The 18,976-nt window shown below is 36.5% G+C and overlaps 3 protein-coding genes across 6 annotated transcripts; 1 reads left to right on the forward strand and 2 right to left on the reverse strand.

Annotated features, from left to right (window-relative positions):
• Positions 1-44: 44 nt before the first annotated feature.
• On the reverse strand, positions 45-9,881 carry LOC149735857 (uncharacterized). Of its 2 annotated transcripts, none has more exons than XM_089878679.1 (15): positions 9,750-9,881; positions 7,695-7,807; positions 7,224-7,340; positions 6,735-6,919; positions 6,230-6,331; positions 5,545-5,676; positions 4,821-5,173; positions 4,323-4,533; positions 3,603-3,856; positions 3,129-3,225; positions 2,806-2,920; positions 2,200-2,342; positions 1,854-1,965; positions 1,435-1,570; positions 45-1,065 (listed from the first exon to the last, which is right to left on the reverse strand). In XM_089878679.1, the coding sequence occupies exons 3-15, from the start codon at positions 7,318-7,320 to the stop codon at positions 840-842; spliced, it is 2,163 nt and encodes a 720-aa protein (XP_089734805.1). In that variant the 5' UTR covers positions 7,321-7,340; positions 7,695-7,807; positions 9,750-9,881; the 3' UTR covers positions 45-839. The 2 variants fall into 2 exon arrangements, with proteins under 2 accessions (XP_089734805.1, XP_089734804.1); XM_089878678.1 differs by having other exon boundaries at positions 7,224-7,355.
• LOC149735858 (uncharacterized) lies at positions 8,876-11,536 on the forward strand. Its single transcript, XM_089878697.1, has 7 exons — positions 8,876-9,302; positions 9,376-9,425; positions 9,761-9,862; positions 10,074-10,265; positions 10,389-10,526; positions 10,840-10,940; positions 11,184-11,536. Exons 1-7 carry the CDS (start codon positions 9,248-9,250, stop codon positions 11,320-11,322), a joined length of 777 nt encoding a protein of 258 aa, XP_089734823.1. The 5' UTR covers positions 8,876-9,247; the 3' UTR covers positions 11,323-11,536.
• On the reverse strand, positions 11,524-18,929 carry LOC149735859 (uncharacterized). Of its 3 annotated transcripts, XM_089878692.1 has the most exons (14): positions 18,321-18,929; positions 16,846-17,030; positions 16,390-16,494; positions 15,857-15,988; positions 15,452-15,648; positions 15,141-15,284; positions 14,706-14,910; positions 13,976-14,226; positions 13,676-13,772; positions 13,328-13,439; positions 12,916-13,064; positions 12,548-12,653; positions 12,026-12,113; positions 11,524-11,652 (listed from the first exon to the last, which is right to left on the reverse strand). In XM_089878692.1, the coding sequence occupies exons 1-14, from the start codon at positions 18,427-18,429 to the stop codon at positions 11,601-11,603; spliced, it is 1,932 nt and encodes a 643-aa protein (XP_089734818.1). In that variant the 5' UTR covers positions 18,430-18,929; the 3' UTR covers positions 11,524-11,600. The 3 variants fall into 3 exon arrangements, with proteins under 3 accessions (XP_089734818.1, XP_089734820.1, XP_089734819.1); XM_089878694.1 differs by lacking the exon at positions 18,321-18,929 and having other exon boundaries at positions 16,759-16,855; XM_089878693.1 differs by lacking the exons at positions 16,846-17,030; positions 18,321-18,929 and adding an exon at positions 16,706-16,845.
• Between the last annotated feature and the right edge of the window lie 47 nt (positions 18,930-18,976).

Below are 18,976 nucleotides of genomic sequence, written 5' to 3' on the forward strand. Positions count from 1 at the left end.
TGCGGCGTATCATTCTTAAACCACGTTTAAAGCGTTACGTAAGTTCCGGTTTGTGGTTTCTGCCAGTATTCTGCCAAGCGTTATTCACGAAGAGTCGAAGACAAATTAGGAGCATAAACATAAACAACTTACACTCGTAACAGTCACAGCAACATTTGAAACTACTTAATCTGGTACATTATCGGTCGATACTCGGCCTTGTTCAACGAAACTGTACTCAGTAACTCGCGTGACCGCAGGCACGAGGTGTATGGTAACTCGAATCTGCTGCTATTTCTGCGTTTGTTTCCCTGGGCAATACACTAATCAGGTGCCGAGTACAATTCATTAGGAAATATCAACTTTTGTAATCGTGTTGGCAAATAAAATACAAATATTGTCATTAGCACTTACAGGTACCATCAATATTTAAAGTATAGTAGGGTGGGGTAACATGGGACACCTTTTGATCTATTTTCTCTTCCCCTTTTGGTAGTAAAGAAAGAACATCCAAAGAAATATAAAACCATATCCTCGCGACTCCCATAGCGTTGCTAATTGTTTAAAACACGATCAGGATATTTGGACATTATATGTTCTAAAGGTGTCCCGTTTCCCCCCACCCTGGTATATATATATACAACTAAAACATATTGTAACATTCAAACTAACGTATAACAGTGTAATCTATAAATTAACGCAATATTTTTTCATTGGCAATAAAAAAACAGTGAAAAATTGACTTAAAACAAATTTTTGTTTGTTTATAACCTACAAATTAACGCAATGTGATTTTGTTTGTTAATGGTAATAAAAACAATGAGCAGTTTTGACTTGCCTAAAAAATGGTGCTGTATATCCTACTTTATCAATGTTTCTTGTAAATTGAAAGCTTCATTTAGAGCTCCGCTTGTGGTAGAGTCCACCGCAGCCTTAGCTGTTGTTGAAGATGCACTTACGCCAGCTGCAGCTGCAGCACCACCAGTTGCACCAACACTACTGGATGTAGATCCAGTACAAACCACAATGACAGCAATTATAATTGCAAGCGGTATAACGGCAAGAAATGCAAGGTAGACCAGATCACTAAAAAGGAAATGTACAAGTTAAAAAAAACGAAAAAACAAAAAAATATAATAAACTACAAAGTAACATACATGACAACTTGTAAGTAGGCACGAGGTATATTCAAAAAGCTTTCTATTTCCAATTGCACGCCCACAGGGATAAAGCAATTACCACAGTTAACATAAGTAAATGCATAAATGTAACTTGCTTTATCCTCGCGTGGCCTGAATAACACAGTCGTTAAACACGAGTGTTCTGTTTTATACCACTCCAGGAATTACCACGTATATAATTTTGTATGTTGATTTTCTATATGACCGACAATTAAGACAACACATTAGTGACCAATGGGTTGAAGCAATTCCCGTTAAGGTCTTATTGACATACCTGGTACCTTCAACGTTAATAACAGCGGCAGTACAGTTGTTTGCTGCTGGTTCAGCACTAAATGGATACGGATCACATATAGTACACGTTCCCGGATAAGCTGTACCAGATTGAATGTTCGCTGTCAAGTTGGCTTCTGTAAAATGCATAATACGGTAGTATAGTACTGTAGGGGGGACGGGACACAATTAGAACATATTATCAAAATATTTCGATCTTGTTTTTAACAATTAGCAACGGTATATGGGGGTCGTTAGGATACGGTTTATATTTCTTTGAATGTTCTTTGTTTACTACTAAATGGACTGAAAAAATAAATAAAGTGTCCCAACCTCCCCCAACCATACTATATATGTTGTGAATTTATGAATAAATAAGTATAGCAAAACTTACAGTGAGAAAAGTCATTATAATCGTACCTGAATCTGTATCCACGACTTCAACTGTCATCATCATACCTGCATCTTCATGTACAAGAATGTGACAATGTATTACAATCTCCCCTGTAAACTTATGAGCCTGGAACCGGATCTAAACACGAGAAAAAAATGCGAAATTGTTTAAATTTCGAAAAAAAAACAGCTACAATAACAGCATGAAATGAATGAATGTAGCTTGTTAAAATTCGTTTGAAGGGGCAACGGCAGACGTTATCACACATGTGTTCTGTTTTATACACCTCGTGCCCCTTATGAGTTACCGCTGATGTATCTTATTTGCGGATGATTGTGTAACACTAAAGTAATCCAGTAGATCAATACTTACTGTGATGTTTCCAAGCGGTGGTATGATAATCGCGTCACGAAAATCTCCAATCTCAGCATATGCAAGCGTCCCATCACCCCCTGCTGCTTGTCTAACGTCGTGGCCCAAGTGTCTTAATGGGTTGGCCGGCAGAGGTGTGTTTACTGTGTATATGTTAAAATATGTTGTATTAGTTTTCAATGTTTCTGTCAGTTACATTATAATTTGTTTTAATGAAAGATCAATATGAGTTTAGTTATACTGTATGTTTGGTTTGGCAGCCACCATTTTATTTGACACTATTACTAAAGTAGTTTCACACCAAGCGTGTTTTTAACGACTAATGTTGCTTCTGCTAATTCCTCCTCTATGCGGTGCCGGTGTTTAACTAATTTCATTTCGAAACTGTATTCCAAAGAATCAATATAATTTGTAATATATAGCAACAACATTTTCTAAAAAACTCAAATTACTATGACAACCATAGACCTGTTCAGATGTTAACAGTTCATCTCCTCTACCAAAACAGCCGGCTAAGGCTTTAATAAAATATGTTTTGACTGGGCCGGGTAGTAAAAAGATGGCAATAAAAAATAGACAGAAAACGGAGAATTGGATGGGTTTTACCTCCAGCATAAGTGGCATGTTGTTGTGTGCATACTTGTGAGGCCTGCGACCAGAACGTAAGGCCTCCACGGGCATTGCTTGATACTGGTCCGGTGTATGGGTTGTAACTGATCACCTAAAAATTAATTAATGATTTTTAAAAACTCGGAAAAAAGGTTGAAAGAAATTAGGAAAAGGGGGGAAAGTTCTGAAAAAAGTTGAAAAATGTTGGAAAAATGTTGGAAAAATGTTGGAACAATGTCGGAAAAAGTCTTAAAAATATCGGTAAAGAGTCGAGAAAAATTGACTATGAATCGTGATAATTAGTAATTGAGATTAATAACCTGGAAATGGTTGACGTGTATATGGATGGGATGGCCAACCCCCGGGTCTGTATTGATAATGAACCACTGTTGGTTGGATCCAAGCCGCATTTTGTATCTGGAATGTAAATGATATTGTTGAGCAATTACAGTCGTTATAACTTGTGTCTTATTTCATACACATCGGCTTTTGCGGTACCACGTGGAACTTTATGGATCATTGTATATTGTGTTCCTTGAATTTTATATGTCTGTAAGGCTGATTATTTGGACAACCTATCAGTGACCGCTGGGTTGGAGCATTGGCCGTTAAGTGCCTTGCCCAGATACAAACTCTCACACAGTTGTAGCATCCAGCATCGAACCCGGTATGCTTATATGATAGATGCGCGCGTAAAACGGATCACCCGTGTTGTAACGACGCTCGTTACCCCGCCAGACGAAGATAAATAAGTTACATTTATTCATTACTTCCCTATGTACTATATAGTCCACCTGTAATTCGTCGGGGAGGAAAACTTCTCCCTATTAAGTGTGCTGCCTGCTGCTGCTTCAATGACAAAGTTTCCTTCAACCTGGTTCTCGGTTAAGCTTCGAAAATCTTGAAGGAAGGATTCTCTTCCTGGCAAAGTTGTACCGAGGGTGGTCGAGGTTGCAGTTCCTGTTACTGTTATTTGTAGAAGCTTGTTGTTGTAGCGCTCGAAACCAGCGAATGAAAGATTGTCAATGTTTGCGGCAACTGAACGGACCTATTGGATGGGACCTTGCTATTATATTGTGAAACAACACTATTTCGAGTAAAAATGTTTTGGCATAAAATGGAAGGAAAAATTTATTGAAACTCGCGTTTCGTCTAGCCAGATAAAACACTAATTTTCAATAATAAAAAGAAAAAGTAAGCATACCCCCAACAAATTTGAAATATTATAAAATATAAAGACAAAAAGCTCGTGAAAATATTCCCTACAAAGTTGCATACGTGGTAACTGGTATATAAGTGGGCAGAGGGTGTATGAAACAGAACATGTTATAAAGACTGTCGTTCGGGGAAAATAAGTAACATTTATTCATTCGTTCATACCGTATCTGTCACATTGAATGAACGTAACTTGCGTTATCCTCGCATCGCCGGAAAACGACAGTCGTTATAACACCGGTGTTCTGTTTCATACATCTCATTCCAGCTTATACGAGTTACCAAGTTTGTCACATTACCTCGTAGTTTCCCGGTTGGTCGCACACCACAAGCCAATCTGCTTTGCCTGATGGAATAATCAGTGTTTTCCCGAGTCTGGGCGATCTAGCTTGATCAAGATACACACCGTCAATTGCAATCTCCATAAATGAACATCCAGTCGTTGCAGTTACACCACCAACGTCTGTTATTAGTAACTCTAAAGATGCGCTGCCACCAGCATTTACCATTCTGTATGAGTAAATAATTGAATGAATAAATGAATGTAATAAATAATGTAATAAATGTAGATGGATTTTAATGGACAACGGGTTATGTTATACCGCAGTTGTTTTGTTCCTTATACACAGTGCACGCCTAAGATTTAAAAAAATACTATAGTAACCAATATAAATATATAGTAAAGTTGGGTAAAACGAGACAATTTTCTTTTCTTTTTTTCTTGTTTCATCGACAGTATAAAAGAATGTTTATAAAGTGTTACCAGTCATTTAAGATACGTGTTATTTTTTACAAACCTGAATCTTTTTATTTGACCAGCTGGGATAGTAAGCGTTGGCCATAGTTGTCCATTGGTGGTGAAATAGTCAACACCGTTTGCTGCAGTTGTTAAATAAGTTTCCAAATCTTGGTTTGTGGCTGTAATGATATACTGGTTGTGTCTAAATAAAGGATTGTCCTCGATAGCTTGTTGTTGATTGGCGTACCCTCTTCCTGCGTTGTTAATGTACTGCATGGTCGGTTGGAACAGCAGTTGTACATCATGGGCGCAGTTGTTGGGGCATGACACAGCGGCAAGATGGGCGGGCATGGCCGCTGAACCTGTCGTAGGATCCTCTACTATTATCATGCCAGACAAACCTCCGTGTACCTGATCAATGAATGTAACTTATTTATTTTGATGTGGTGGGGCAAAGACAGTCGTTATAATATGAGTGTTCTGTTTCGTACACCTCGTGCTATCATACGAGATATACCTTGTATGTAATTTCATGGGTGATTATTTATTCAGATTTTTTTAATGAATAGCTGACAACAATAAAAATATAATATCCTCATCGTGTTTTAAACAATTAACAACGGTCTAAGGGAGTCGTGAGAATACGGTTTTATAATTCTCTGAATGTTCTTTGCTTACTACCAAATGGGAAGAGAAAATGGGATGAAAAGGTGTCCCATCTTCTCCACCCTTCTATACCAAGTGCTTATATAACTGTGTATCATATATAATATAACAAGTACCTGTAGCATAGTTGACCCATGCAAGTGTGGATGATACCAATACGTTCCAGCTGGTTGGTCAGGACATATTGTGTAAGTGTAGGTGTAAGATTGACCTGGACTTATATGAACGAATACGTTGTCCTGTGGCTCCTGAAAAACAACACTTATATTGTAAGTTAATTGTAAAGGAGTTGGGTGTGGTGTAATGAGACAATCCTGGCAAAAGTCCTAGAGCCCATGGCATAACACGCGGCGGGACCTCACCCACAGAATAAAACAGAGTGGGTTGAGCAAGATGGCAATTCTTTGCTTTCTCTCTATCATGCATCTAAATTGTGTTGCAAAGTGTAAACAAAAGTATTAATTTTAAAGTTATAATTGTTTGTGTGCTTACGGCTCTAAACACAATAATAAAAACCCAAATTCTATTTTAAAAAACCTATAATTATTTTGTCACTATATATATATTTTTGGACAGGGTTAAAGTATAGCATGGCCATAGATACTGGATATGAGTTAGAGTTGCTTGATACAGGATTAAATGACAAACAAAATCATATATAAATATAACACCATGCAATTATATCTATGTAATACACTTTTGAATAGATTGATCTGATATATTTTACAATAGAAAGAAAAAGAAAAAAGAGTATTGAATTATAGCATAAACTGAATCATAGATAACTGTATATAAGCATACCGCACTGCCGATATGTAGACCATGAGTATGAATGTTCGTGGTGTTTGGTAACTTTGGTTGGTTCGCAGGTCCAATTTTGTGGGGCAATGTGAGACGGTTGTTCTAAAAATAAAATATTTTTTTATTTTTATCTTGTTTTTATTATACTGTAGGTTGGGGTAAAATGGTTCATGTTTTTATTTTTATTGTGTCATTTTTTAGTAAATAAATAATATTCACAGAACTATATACCTATCTCCTTAGGACTCTAATAGAGCGTTGCTAATTGTGAAAAATACGATTACAAAATATAGAATATTATGTCGTGACAGCATTTAATAGTACTAACACCAATTGTTACCTACATTAATTACCCACAAAGTATACGGTAAATGGTAAAAAGCGGGCACGAAGTGTATATGAAACACTTTCGTATTATAATAACTGTCGTTGTTCTGCCAGGTGAGACTAAATAGGTTACATTCATTTATCCAATTATTCAATTTTTCATTATAACGTATCTTACAATAGTCAAGCTGACAGTATCCCCACGCCTCACGCGCCACGTTGGTCCACTCAAGCTTCCGTTATAAAGGCGACGATGAATGACCAGCCATTCCAACGTATAGTCATACACGTCAACATCAAGTGAAAATGAAAGACTTCCCGCCGTTGATTCTAGTTGCTGGGGCTGTGTGAATGCAGCACCACCTGTAAAATACGAATAAAAGAACGAATGAATGAATGTAACTTATTTACCCTCGCGTGGTGGGAAAACGACAGTCGTTATATTACGGGTGTTTTGTTTCGTACATCTCGTGCCAGCGTACGGGTTATTACTACTTTGTATGTGATTATTTTCGGGGCATTTTTACTTATTTGTACGATGTATATGGTCTTGCTGCAGAAGTTTACTTCTTTAGATATTTTATTGAATCAATATAGCAAAGTTACCAAAGCTCAACCAGATTCGTCCTATACAAACATTCTATTATCTCCTTTCAGCTCAACTTACCCACAAAGGCGCAAGGACTCGTATTGCTGCATTGTCCATGTACGATTGCTGGTAGTAGACACGCAATAAGAATCGAACCGATTCCCAAGCTCTTCATTTTTACAATGCCACTATATCCTATATATTTTTCAACTGTATATTTCAATACTTTTAAGTTTTTACTAAAGATTTTATGCTATGAGTTTATACACGGATTTAAGAAATAAAACGAGTTAAATACTTCGTTACAATGCAGTTACACTATTATATTTATTAACAGTGTATAGTTCTAGACCCCTAAGTTTTAAGCATAAATTTTACATCAAGAGTTTTAGCGACAATGCCTGAAAAACTGATTTATATACACCACACATTTGAAACTATATAGACCTATATATAAAAAATTCCAACTGTATATTTAAAAATATTTTCAGTTTTACATTTTTTTTATGTTAATTTTTTTAGCAGCAATGCTACAGAACTGACGTATACCTTAATGTCGCGCCTTTATACTGCTTGAAAATCTTCTAGAAATCTGACCTAACCCCGAGCACATGATTGTTTGAACATATCGTATGTCCGTTGTCTGTATGATGAATGGCCACCTGTGATAAAGGTTGTCACCCCTGGTTCCCACAACGCACAATCACAAATATTACATAAGTCGCAATCACAGCGCAAAATGGTATATAAAGTAGGGTGGGGAAGATGGGACACATATTCATTCTATTTTCTCGTTCCAATTGATAGTAAACAATCAACATTCAAAGAATTATAAAACCGTATCCTTACGTTTCTCATAAACTGTTGTTAATTGTTTAAAACACGATCAGTATATTTGGACATTATGTGCTAAAGGTGTCCTGTCTTCCCCCACCCTACTACGGTCATTTGGAATCAGATGGATACTGTAGCTGGCACATAATGCGACAAATATTACATAAGTCGCAATCATTGGGGAAAAGGTTATATAGAACTGTGGGGTAAGATGGATACTGTTAGAAGAGAATGAAAATATGGGCCATTTTCCCAAACCAGATGTACTAAAGCACAGAACGAGAAAATCTGTTTTGTAGAAACCGAATTCCGTGTAAATGTTTAAAATAAATTTTAAGAAATGCTTTTTAAAGCAACACATGTTTGTCAATTGTTGGATTAGGTAATATGAGTTTGGTGATTCAACAAAATCAATTGTTCGTTCATCGTCGAAAAGCGTTGTTATTGTTACGTATCTAGCGTTGCCACTCATTTGACCTTTGGCCGGTTTATTACGTCATATTGCAAAAACCGATGACGCAACTACTGTAAATCAGAGAAAAATAAATATTAACGTATTGTGTTCGTGTAACAAAATACATTATGTAACGAAAACTTGATTTTAGAATCGTTTCGTTCGTGAAATTATACTACACCATTTATTACCTTGGATAAACCCTTTATCCTAAATGGGAACCAAACTATACAAAACAAGTTTAAACTTAGCTTTAGGCAGTTAAAGTGCTCGTGTTTAACAAAAACAGATCACCTTATCTTTGTTTTGTTGTTCCAGCCAAGCACTTAATTATAAAGCCAACAGGACTGGCCGGATTTGACTAGGAAAACACCGGATCGACAAAATAGGTTTCTGTTTTGGAGGTAAACGAGTATACGCGTACCAAGTTTAATGTTTCACTGTTCCGTAGAGTGAGCTTGAATAAGAAGCGCATCGAATAATTCGGCTGTTTTCATAAAGTTTTAGAATTATGAAAATAAATGGCCCAGTGGTTTTATAGGTTTTGTGATTTCTAGTGTACAGTTTAATATTTGGCCATTATAAAACACAGATACAAAGATCGTTTAATTTGCAAATAATCAGATTTTTCTTTTAGTGGGTTTAATTTTGAGTTAATACTAAATTAAAGTGGTTAGTAAACAAATTGTAGCCGGATTATGTAACACTCTATAGAGTAGAGACCGAACGTTAGATTGGCGATACATATTTAGTTTTACAGCTCTTTTTTTAAAAACGTTAGTTAAAGTCTTAGCGGTAAATTCAGAAATTCGTTATGCTCATTGCACATGTATTAGCAATTTCTTTATCCGTGTTTGTTCCGTTTTCGGGTAAGTTGTAATTTAGTTGGTTTACGGTATAATTTGAACCATATAATTCTAACTTTAAAATTGTTATTTTTAGACGGTCAGTTCGCGTACCCTATAGACCCAAATCCACCGTCTATTAGTTCGGTAAGTTATTTATAACTGGAATATATCAGGTTGGAGTAAGACATTTTACAGAAATATATAACTGTAACCCCATGACTCTTAAAGAGCGTTGTTAATTTATAAATAAAATATATTCGGTTGGGGTAAAATGGTACATGTTTTATTCTCTTATGTCGTCATATTTTGTAATAAACAAAGAATGTTTACAGAATTATATAATTGTATCCTCGTCACTCTAAAAGAGCGTTGTTAAATTAAAAAAAAACATTACAAAATATGGGATTTTATGTACTAAATAAATTTCATCTTACCCAACTATATAATCCATTAAAATTAAATTCTTACTTTTTGTACAGACATTTTCTTGCTATGAATGCAGTGGAAATAGATGCGACGAACAGCAAGTACAAGGCACCCATGTTGAGAATAGTTGCACAGGATCACGAGTGGCTTGCTGGGTTCGTTTTGCATTGCTTAAAATATAGTTTGATTTCCATTTATTTTGCCTACGCTGTCTTTTCGTTAAAAATGTTTTTAATCTTCGCTACCGGAATCAAAAAGATGAATAAAGTTGTTATTTTTATATATTTTAGTTAAATGTTAATGGAATTCAACAATATATGTCAAGCACGTTTTTTCTGCTTTTAAAACACAAAAAATAACTTGCAGACAGTACGAAACATGCATACTTTATCATACACGCGTACCTGCGAGCAGCCGGCTTCAATTAGACAAGGTGTCTTCTGTAACCGACATATGGAAGGAAAAGAGTTCTGTTTTGCTTCTACCGTTGGTGGGCAGAGGATTCGAATATGCGCCAAGTGTTGCCTCTCAGATCGTTGCAATGCAGGATCGTTGACGGTAATTTATAAAGCGCACGCGTTTTAGTATATTCGCGCATATGTAATATTTTAGGCCTGTTATAATAGTTTCGCGTTTGGTGGGGAGTTTTAACCATAGTTTAAACATTATAATGCTCTACAGGGCGTTGCAGACCAGACACTTCAAACATGTGTTGCCTGCGATGGAACGACTGAAGGTATTTGTAACATGGAGGTCCCAATGAACTCTGGGAACTCGACATATGTTGAGCAATGTTTACTCCCTAACTCTGACTGCTGGGTAAGACAATGTTGCTTAATTACCAACGATAGTTATGAATGAATGACTGAATAAATGTAACCTATATTTATCCTCATTTGGCGGAGACGACAGTCGGTATAACATCTGTGTTCTGATTCGTAAATAGTAGGGAGGGGAGAGGAAAGAAAGAACTCTTAAAGGGAAAACAAAACACGATCAGGATATTTGGATATTATATGGTAAAGGTGTCCCGTCTTCCCCCGCTCTACTATATCCCTAATATTCGCCTTCAAGTTACGACTGTAACTTTATGGGTTCTGTTTAAAGCATAACTGTAACTACTACTTAACAGACCGAACGGAGGGTGAGTTCAACAGGCAATGTATATGTACGAGGTTGTCAACTACGTACGTGTGCTCAAAACGGACAAGCAGAAGAATGCGTTGCTAACAGGTGAAATATAGAACTACATCTACATAGTTCGCGTACAGCTTTTGTTTTGTCGGTATATTACCGCTGCCATAAGCGACATGATATGCATGTGTGTAACAGAACGTCCGTGGTATACCGACTGTCGTGGCCCCGCCACGTTAGTATAACAAAGTTACATTCACTGATATAATAATGAAATATAGTTTTTTCCCAAAATCCTACTATGCTCTTACATGCCATAGACCCAAACTGTATTCTTCTCAGTAACACTGGAATGACTACATGCTCGCAGTGCTGCCTTGGACAGTTATGTAACCGTTTCGCTAAAGCTGATGGAGCTAAAACATCTTTTAAATGGTCAACACTGGCAATATCTTTGACTGCTGTTTTTATGTATATTTAACAGTATGCTGTAGCAGTTTACCGTGTACAGTGTATCGTTAGTATATAGTGGATATAAGTACTAAATTACAATAAACTGAACGAAGAATCCAGTTTTTAACTTGCTAATGGCTAAATATAAACATATACAAAAATCATTGCCGCAAAACTGATAGAACGCAAACATTTATGTAGTTGAACTACTACTACAATAAACTGAACGACGAGTAACCCAATTTTGTACTTGCTATTGGCTAAATATAAACATATACAAAAATCACTAAAACTGAAGGCACACAGTTACCCATAATATGAACGTAGGACTGCCAGCAGTGGTAAGAGAATACAGAACCTACAAAAATACGGGGTACAAGGGTCAATTCCACGTATTTATATAAAAGTACTGTTGGGTAAGCTGGTTACGCTAGCACATATTATTCCTATTTGATTTTTAAAAGTTAACAACTCTTTTACAGTCTACATTTTAAAAGTTTTTTTAACTAATCTTTCTTTACTAATACTACAAATGGGACAAAAAGGAAAATAAAACATGCACCATCTTATCACACAGCAATACTATACAAATAAATCGGTTAATCTTGCGAAAGATATATAGATCAGAATATTATCTTTAAGTTGCACTGTTCAAAAGCTGTATTACAACAAAGCACCCTATGCTCTATATGCTTATGCTGGTATACATATAAGTGTATAACATTACTTACGGGTTTAAAGTGGTAATCATTGCGCTTCCTTCCATGCAAGATGATGGTTCAGCATTACCAGATGCGGTGTTGGCTTCTAAACTCTCACCTATTTTTTTATTGTATTGAATGTTACATTGTATGATATCCTTTACATCTTATAGTACCGATCGACATCTATAGTGCCTACATTACATCTCTAGTCCCGAAGTTGTAAGTAAATATGGTAGGGTGGGAGAAGATGCTGGGACGCCTTTAGCACATAATATCTAGATATCCTGATCGTGTTTTAAACAATCAACAACGGTCTATGAGAGTCACGAGGACATAGTTTCATATTTAATAAATGTTCTTTGTTTACTACTGAATGGAACGAGAAGATAGAGTTAAAAAGTGTCCCATCTTCCCCCATCCTACTGTATATGCGTGAATATATATACTTCATTATAAAAAGACTAAAACATCGCACAGAAAAACCAAATACGCCCGAACTGTCATTGGCATATAACATAATGGTATAAAATATGAATACAAACTATCTACCCTGGTCTACTATTTGAACGAACATGGCCATTCCTTGGTCTGCATCACCGTGTAGATGACAATGTATAATAACGTCTCCCTTGTACTTGTGGGTGCTAAAACGAACCTGTAAAAGTTGATACACATAAAATAAATAAATAAACGAAAAATAAAATTGATGAATGTTACCATCTTATCCTTGCTTTATTGGCGAAGCAACGACAGTCATTCTACCAAAGGTGTTTTATGTCCATACACCTTAATGGGTAATCATTCTTATGTAAATTTAATGCTGAGTTTTTCTAAGCTGCCTTTACTTTAAAGTAAGTATTGGTTAAACTTCTATTTAAAAAGCACATAATGCCCAATATATAGAATGTTATATTTACCGTAATATTTCCGAGCGGTGGTATCAGAATTGTATCTCTCCAGTCGCCTATCGCTGCATAACCAAGGGTGTTTGCACCTCCTTTTTCTTGACGTTCATTATGTCCCAAATATTTCAATGCATCAGATGGGGGGTCAATATCCGCACTTGCTACAGGAATAAAAACCGAATAAAGAAAATGTAACTTGTTTTTGCGAGCATGGCGGGGCAACCACACTCGATTAACGCTTTAGTAGTGAACAAAGAATATTCAAAGAAATATGAAACTATGTCCTCATGACTCTCATAGACCGTTGGTAATTGTTTAAAACACCATCAGAATATCTGGATATTATGCGCTAAAGGTGTCCCATCTTCCCCCACCCTACTATATACCAATACCGATAAAATCTACAAGTATAATAGTATCTTACCATCGTATCCTTTGTATTGATAAGTACAAGTTTCGCCAGCTTGGCTGAACAATCTCCATTTAGAATCTTCGTCGACGCCGTAAGGTCCAGTGTATGGGTTATAACTTATGACCTAAAAAAATTTATATGAATTATTCTACCAAAGTGCTAGGTTGACTACGACAGCCCTTATGTGACATAGAAATATTAAAACGACTCGCTTTTATTGGTGTAATGGCCCAAACCTGGCCTAAACTAAAGGTCCTCGACAAGCCCTTCGCACCCATGTATAAAATAGCATGATTTCTTATGTGGGTTTAAGAGATTCTGTACATACGAATTAGAAATGACTTAAATGCCTGGCCATACCTGCGCGTGATTTATATGCATGTGTATGGGATGGGACGTGAACATTTCTGTGTTGGTAAGGTACCACTCCTGTATTGTATTTGCCTCCATTTTAAACCTGTACAAGTACAAGACACGTTTTTAGAATCTCTAATGTTTTAAAGCATTTAAATCGCCTTTTTTGAAAATAGAACAATAAACTGTGATATTTTTTGTTTACGTTTAAAACTGCATTTTGGCCAAAAATGTACATTTAAGCATATAAAAATCTTAAATATTGCAACTCGCGATACTAGACTGGAGGTGTAAACCATAATATACCTGTAGTAAAGTTTGGAGTAATCTTCTCTGTTTAAAGTATCAGTCGGTGTGACTTCTACTACAAAATGTCCTTTCAGGCTCTCTTGCGCCACCTCCCGGAGGTCGGAAACAAAATCCTCTCGCTGTGGTAGTGTGGTTGGGAAAACGGAGGTTTGTTTGGCTCCTGTAACGTTCATTGTCATGAATGTCCCGCTGGCAGTTGGATGTTCTCCCATTGAATCCTCGTCAGCTTCGGTGAATGACGAACGAAGCTATGAACATCCTATGTTACTAAAACTTGATATAGTAGGATTAGGGTAGATGGGACATATTTTTCATTTCCCATTTAGCGAAAAATATTTTTAAAATATTATGGAGTGTTTCGTCTTGCCCAACTGTACTAAGATGAACATAATGTGTAAATTAATAAATCTAACTTCACGTAGCAGAAAAATAACAATCGTTATAATACGGGTGTCCTGTTCGATAAACCTCTGGCCCGCTTACCAGTTCCCGCGTATGGTACTTTTAGGGTGTTTGTTTTTTTTATTTACGGATGAAAATTTAGACAAAATAACCTAAACCAATTAGACAACCTATAGAAGACCACTGGGTTAAAGCTTTTTGTCTCAGAGACATACGCCTACGAATGGTAGCAGCATCAAGCCTCCATCTCACAAACAGTTGCCTGGAGGCAGGCGCGCAAACCACCGAACAGTATTTTATTCAAACACAGCAAAGAACACATTACTTCGTAAATTCCACTTTCCGGACAAATAACCAACCAATCCACCCTCCCTGCTGCTACAAGAAAACTTCGACCAAGCCAGGGATCTCTGGGTTGATCAAGGTAAATTCCATCCATTGCTATTTCTTTCACCGTGCATGATGCTCCGTTTGGATCAACGTTATCGATGTGGAGAGCGACCGCGTACAAGCCGCCCGTGTCCAGTAATCTGGAATACAGAAACGTATATTAGGGATAGAAATATCTCTGGTAGGTCGTGGGGTGATGAAAGACGGGACACCTTTAGCACATAATAACCAATGTTTGATACTTTATTGTTGGGGGGGGTTTACGATTTTTTTTATTCAACATGCATAGAAAAACAGTTACAAAGTTACATACGCGGGCACGAGCATATGAAACAGAGCATCCGTGTAAAACAATATATTCATTCATTACCTGAATCGTTTCATTTGTCCTGGCCTCATTTCCATTACAGGATTAAGCAGACCATTCACCAGTGTATATTTGATGTCATTATCCGGGTCTTCTAACCATTCCTCCAATGTTTCACTTGAATTATCAAGCTCGATGCTGTTAAGTCTGAAATGCATATAAATGTTACTTACCGAAAAAAGTTTTAAAATTAAACAAATCACCAACAGTCTTGCTCTAAGTAACTTGTAAGCGGGCGCGAGGTGTGTGAAACAGAATACGCGTGTTTTTAAGACTGTCATTGCCCAGCCACGTTAGGGCAAATATTAACTCACCTAAACGCTTCGTTGTCGTGAATTTCCCTCTGTTGTATAGAGTGGCCGCTTTCCTCATCTGGTGAATATTGAAACGTTTGCAACAATATCTGTTTATCATGCTGGCAGTTGTCGGGGCAAGATACAGCAGCTAGTTCGGCCGGCATACTAGCAGGGTCGTCTTCAATTACAATAAGACCGTCCATACCACCCATGCTCTGTAGAAACGAACAAAATCAATCCATCATATCGGATAATTTGCACGGGGTATATATATAATTGTATGAATTTAAATTATGTATCATCGCATGGCAGGGCAACGACAGTAGTTTTACATAGGTGCTGTATCATACACCTCGCGTGTGCGCTTACGAATTATCAAACTTTGTAAGTGATTATTTTTATTAGGATTGTTTTTAAAATTACCTGAAAATGAATGCTACCGTGATAATGCGGGTGGTACCAGTATGTTCCTACTGGTTGCTGGGGGTCGATCTTGTATTTGTATTGGAACGATTCCTCAGGTCCAATTTCGATTAGAACACTGTCTTGCGGTATCTAAATAATATAGTTTATTTTTATTTCTTTAAAAATATTTATAAAAGTTTGTATTATTAAACAATGAAGAAGAATCAGAAAAATGACAGTAATTAAAACACACTATGGTGTTGGAAAGAGCATCAGTTAAAAAGCGTAGCTGCATATTTTTAGGCTTAAAAGTGGACCAAATACATATGAGATTTATAATGTAACAAATTGCGATTAACGTTTTCGGCATCATTTCTAAATACCATGCTATGTTTAAGGTCTCGAGTAGGCTATATGGTTAAACAGTTCTATGAAAAATATAGTTACTACCAGACAAAACAAGGAGTGGAAAGAGAATAAAAACGTCAACCATTTCACGCCAACCTACTATTTGCAACTGCAATTCGTAAAAGTATTTTTTAATATTCTACCTCGCTGCTTATATGAAGACCATGTGTGTGCATATTAGTTGTATTCGGGTAACGGAAAGTGTTCTCAGATCCCCCCGTGTAGTCAGGCTGCTGCAGATTATTTATCTGAAACAAAATTAATCATATTATAAGTCGCGAATATAACTTAATTAACATAATTTTTATTCATGTCTTCGAAAACGATAGCGATAACAGAGAACGATAACGGAGATCATATTAATTGAAGAATAAAGAGAAGGGAATGAGCAGCAGAACAACAGTTGTTAAAACACGCTATGGAAAAGTGTGGGAAAGAGTGTCAGTTCAACCAACTCACCCTTTGACTACTAGATTCCCTTCTAAAATATTTAAAAATTGACCAGATCTTACTTAATTGGATTTTGCAAGCAAAGAAAATCAGCTAGGCCAAAATTTTGTTTAGAAAGTGTGTGCTGTGTGAATTTATGTTGAAATTACCAAATTCAAGGTAAACTGGTCTCCCGGTTTAAGATTGAAGGTTGGACCTGGGAATTCCCCGTCGTAGAGACGTCTAAGAACTGTTAACCAATCAATTGTGAACTCAGCAATGTCAACTGTCATGTTGTAAGTTAAGACTCCGTCTATAGATCTTACTTGCCGAGGTTCACGAAACGGCTGACCGCCTATATGATGCACATTGATAAATAAATGAATGAATGAATGAATGTATGTAACTAATTTAATTATTCTCACTTGGCGGGGCAACAGCAGTGGTTATAACACGGGTGTTCTGTTTGCCTTGTGCCCGCTTACGAGTTACCAGGTATGTGACTTTGATGTTATTTTTTAATTTTGAGGTAACACGGAAAGACGGCGTTAATTTATTGACATTATTTAAAGTTTAATCATTAAGTTTCGCGGAACTATGTCTGGTTTGCGGACATATACAAATAAGGAACCGAATATTATAATGAAAGTCCAGCAACTTGTTATTCAAATCAATATTTATATACATACAGGGTAGTGAGCATGACGAAGCAAATAAGTTATGGGACGTTTTCGCCATTAAATCAACATAGATGATGTAACAAGTGCTATCTTTGACGTAATGTTGACCGGTATTAGCTGCTGCTGGCTGGTCGGAAAACATTTTCAATTTGAACGTGACGCAACCCATGAGCGATACATATGTAAACAAGTTCCTGAATCTAGATAAGCATGTACAAAGGCTATGTCAAGTACTGTGGGCTTACGGGGAATTACGTTTGGAACAAATATTAAAATATATGTTACAGGCCGGGAAATAAACATGTTTTTGAATCCAGATAATCATGTACTCGGCTATAAAGTACAAGGTTGTGGAAAATTACACCTGGAACCAATGTTAAGAGACATAGTACTGTGGGGTAAGATGGGACACTTTTAGCACATAATATTCAAATATCCTGTTTTTGTTTTAAACAATTAACAACGGTCTATGGGAGTTGTGAGAATATGGTTTTATAATTCTTTGATTGTTCTTTGTTAACTATCAAATGGGACGAAAATGGAATGAAAGGTGCCCCATCTACCCCACTCTACTATATAGGTATAGTGGTATACCACAGATAGTTAATAGGTGGGAAAAACAACACACGGACAACAGTTACATTAAGAACGCTATAACACTCCGGCTATCCCATATACGCTCATTGAGTTAGTGTTGGGTAATATAGAACATATTTTTATTCTCCTTTCCCACCCATTTAAAAGTGAACAAAAGTCTGTTCAGGTAATTAAATAACCGCATCCACATAACTCTAAAAAAAGCACAACACGATCAGAAAACATCGGATTTAGGTGCTAACGGTGTCCCATCTTACCCTACAGTCTTATACGATCGAAACCTTAAAAATGTGAAATGAAAAACTAGAGTACTAAACGAACAAAAATTCTTAGTAAAGAATAAAACAACAGTGAAAAATGAGTCTTACCCTTGAGCGGCGTGCAAGGTGATGTCATAGAGCAAGTTTCCATGGCAACAAGCTTCATTGAACCGCCCAACACAAGTACCAACCACAGGAATTTGCTGTGGTATTCCATTTTTTCTTATTTTTTTTAAACAACTTTTAAAGTGAAGTTAGAAAGGCAGGAAAATGTAAGAAATACAAAATGGTGAGATAGCCGAATCAAAATTTTTTGTAAGACACGAAATATTTTGGGAAATAGACTAAAGCTTCCGACTGTACTGAATCGGCTTGAAGTTTGGACTCTTTTACAAACTTTATGGTTTATATTGGTAATAAACTTTTATTGAGAGTTTAGTAACCAGGCGTTTATTTGACACTTTTTGTTTGACAAGTAGTTTTTACTCGTATAGCGTGTTTTTAACGACTGTTGTTTTGCTGCTAATTCCTCTTTCATCTGTGTTTTATTTACCTTTCTTCTTCATTGTTCTACTCAAAGTTATAAAAAAATTGTGCAGTGTTATTACTTTAAAACTGAGCTAGCTCACAACTGAATAAGGGCAGATTTGCGGACTCCTTTCTGCTTTATAACTGGTGTCGTTTTTCTTTTATGCTGTACAAGTGTACAGTAGAATGGTTGCTACGCATAACGTCAGCAATTAAACTCAGTAACGCTCTACGCT

Source organism: Ciona robusta, chromosome 5, assembly GCF_009617815.1.
Source record: "Ciona robusta chromosome 5, ASM961781v2".
Lineage (NCBI taxonomy): Eukaryota > Metazoa > Chordata > Ascidiacea > Phlebobranchia > Cionidae > Ciona > Ciona robusta.